The 2,696-nt window shown below is 69.4% G+C and overlaps 1 protein-coding gene across 1 annotated transcript; it reads left to right on the forward strand.

Moving 5' to 3' along the window:
- Positions 1 to 877: 877 nt before the first annotated feature.
- On the forward strand, positions 878 to 2,687 carry LOC118159469 (death domain-associated protein 6-like; the record flags this gene model as incomplete). The annotated part of the gene is made up of 2 exons (XM_035314046.1): positions 878 to 1,781; positions 2,485 to 2,687. Coding segments are annotated over 2 exons (1,107 nt in total), but the record flags the coding sequence as incomplete, so codon positions are not given.
- Between the last annotated feature and the right edge of the window lie 9 nt (positions 2,688 to 2,696).

Consider the following 2,696-nt stretch of genomic DNA (forward strand, 5'->3'; position numbering starts at 1 on the left):
GGGCACCCATGGGTGCTCCCCCGGGGGTGGGCTGTCCCCATGGGGTGGGCTTTGTCCCCATGGGGTGGGCTTTGTCCCCCCCCCTCCAGTTTTTGGGGTCCCCAAAACGCGTCCCCCTGCCCTACTGTGCCTTGGGGTGGAGGGGGGGTGATGGGGACGTCCTCAGCACCATCCCCATGTCACCTCGGTGTCCCCTCGTGTCCCCCCCACGTCACCTCGGTGTCACCACGTGCCCCCCCCACGTCCCCGTGTCACCTCAGCACCTCCCCACGTCCCCTCCTGGCCTCTCGGCGACGTTCCAGCCCCTCGGTCCCGTTGTCACCTCGCTGTCCCTGGTGCTGTCCCCGTGCCACCTCCCTGTTTCTGTCCCTCGGAGCCACCTCGGCCCCTCCATCCCCACCTCTCTGCTTCCCCCCCAGCATCCCCACGTTCCCCCAGTGTCCCCGTCCCCCTTGGTGTCCCCGTGTCACCTCCGCCTCTGTCCCACTTCAGCATCTCCGTGTCCCCGTTGGCATTTCTCATCCTCATTCTCATCCCCGTGTCACCTCGGGGTCTCTGTGTCACCTCGGGGTCTCCGTGTCACCTTGACAACTCTTTGTCACCTCGTTGTCTCCATCCCACGTTGACATCTCATTGTCTCCATGCCACCTTGGCACCTCCACGTCACCTCATTGTCTCTGTGTCAGCTCAACCCCTCCATCCCGCGTTGACGTCTCTTTGTCACCTTATTGTCTCCGTGCCGCCTTGGTACCCCAATGTCACCTCAACGTCTCCATCCCCATTGACACCCCCGCTGTCCCCTCAACGTCTCCAACCCCCGCTGTCCCCTCAACGTCTCCGTCCCCATTGACACCCCCGTGTCCCCTCAACGCCTCCACGTCCCCCTGCAGTCCCCGCGTCCCCCGCTGTGTCTCCACGTCCCGTTTCCCCTGGCCGTCCCCGCGCCACCTCGTCCTCTCCGTCCCCGCAGTTCCTGGAGCTCTGCACGCGCCTGACGGAGGAGCACCCCGAGGTCATCCCCTTCCTGTCGGGCCGCCACCAGAAGGCCAGCCCGGACTTCCTGGCCTCGGCCGAGCTGCGCAACGTCCTGGCCCGCTGCCTGGCCCGCGTGCGGGCGCGCCACAACAAGGTCTACGTCTACATCAACGAGCTCTGCACCGTGCTCAAGGCCCACACCCTGCGCCGCAAGCTCCCGCTGGCCTCCGCGCCGCCCGCCCCGACGCCCACGCCGCCCCCCGACGCCCCGCAGGCGGCGCCCGAGCCCGGCGCCGCCGCCGCCCCGCGGCCGCCCACCGGCTCCAAGCGCCAGATCCGCTACCTGGAGAACCTGCTGCGGGTCTACACCGGGGAGATCCGCCGGCTGCAGGAGCGGGAGCTGGACCTGGCCGAGCTGGACAGCGAGGACTCGAGCTACCTGCAGGAGAGCCGGCTGAAGCGCAAGATGATGCGCATCTTCCAGCGCCTGTGCGAGCTCAAGCAGTGCAGCAGCCTGACCGGCCGCGTCATCGAGCAGCGCATCGCCTACCGCGGCACGCGCTACCCCGAGGTCAACCGGCGCATCGAGCGCTTCATCAACCGCCCCGAGGCCTTCCCCGACTACACCGACATCCTCAAGGTGATCCAGAAGGCCAGCGCCCGCCACAGCCTGGGGCTCGCCCGGCGCCAGATGGAGAGCATGGCCCAGGACGCCTTCCGCGAGGTGGGCAACCGCCTGCAGGAGCGGCGCCACCTCGACCTCGTCTACAACTTCGGCAGCCACCTGACGGATCAGTACCGGCCGGGTGAGGGGCACGGGGCTGGCGGAGGGGTGACCGAGCTCTTGGGGGGGCGACGGAGCGGGTGCAGGGGTGATGGAGCTGGTGCAGGGAGCTCACGGAGCTTGTAGGGGGGTGGTGGAGCTCAGAGAGGGACGATGGAGCTCGTGGAAGGGGGACAGAGCCCATAGGGAGGTGATGGAGCTCATGGAGGGGTGACGGAGCTCAGAGAGGTGTCAGCTCATGGAAGGATGGTGGGGCTGGCGGAGGGGTGCTGGAGCTCTGGGGGTGTGATGGAGCTGGTCAAGGGGTGATGGAGCCCCTGGGGATGTGATGGAGCCCCTGGGGGTGTGCTGGAGCTGGTCAAGAGGTGATGGAGCCCCTGGGGACGTGGTGGAGCCCCTGGGGGTGTGATGGAGCTCCTGGGGACATGGTGGAGCTGGTCAAGAGGTGATGGAGCCCCTGGGGGTGTGATGGAGCCCCTGGGGATGTGGTGGAGCTCCTGGGGACGTGGTGGAGCCCCTGGGGATGTGGTGGAGCCCCTGGGGATGTGGTGGAGCCCCTGGGGGTGTGGTGGAGCCCCTGGGGGTGTGCTGGAGCTGGTCAAGAGGTGATGGAGCCCCTGGGAGGTCACGGAGCTCCCGGGGACGTGCCGGAGCTCGCGGTCGCGCCGTCCTGGGGCGTCGGCGCCCCCCCGGCTGCCCTGAGCCCCCCGCCCCCCGCCCCGCAGGCACGGACCCGGCGCTGGCGGACCCGGCGCTGGCCAAGCGGCTGCGCAAGAACCGCTCGGTGGCACTGAGCCGCCTGGACGGCGTCATCGCGCACTACGCCCAGCTGCAGGACGAGGGCGAGGAGGAGGAGCGCGGCCGCAAGCGGGCGGCGAGGCAGCAGGCGGCCCCCGGGCACGACCGAGGGGCCCCGGCGGCGGCACCGGTGGGTGGG

The sequence above is a fragment of the Oxyura jamaicensis genome, unplaced genomic scaffold (genome assembly GCF_011077185.1).
Source record: "Oxyura jamaicensis isolate SHBP4307 breed ruddy duck unplaced genomic scaffold, BPBGC_Ojam_1.0 oxyUn_random_OJ70551, whole genome shotgun sequence".
Classification (NCBI taxonomy): domain Eukaryota; kingdom Metazoa; phylum Chordata; class Aves; order Anseriformes; family Anatidae; genus Oxyura; species Oxyura jamaicensis.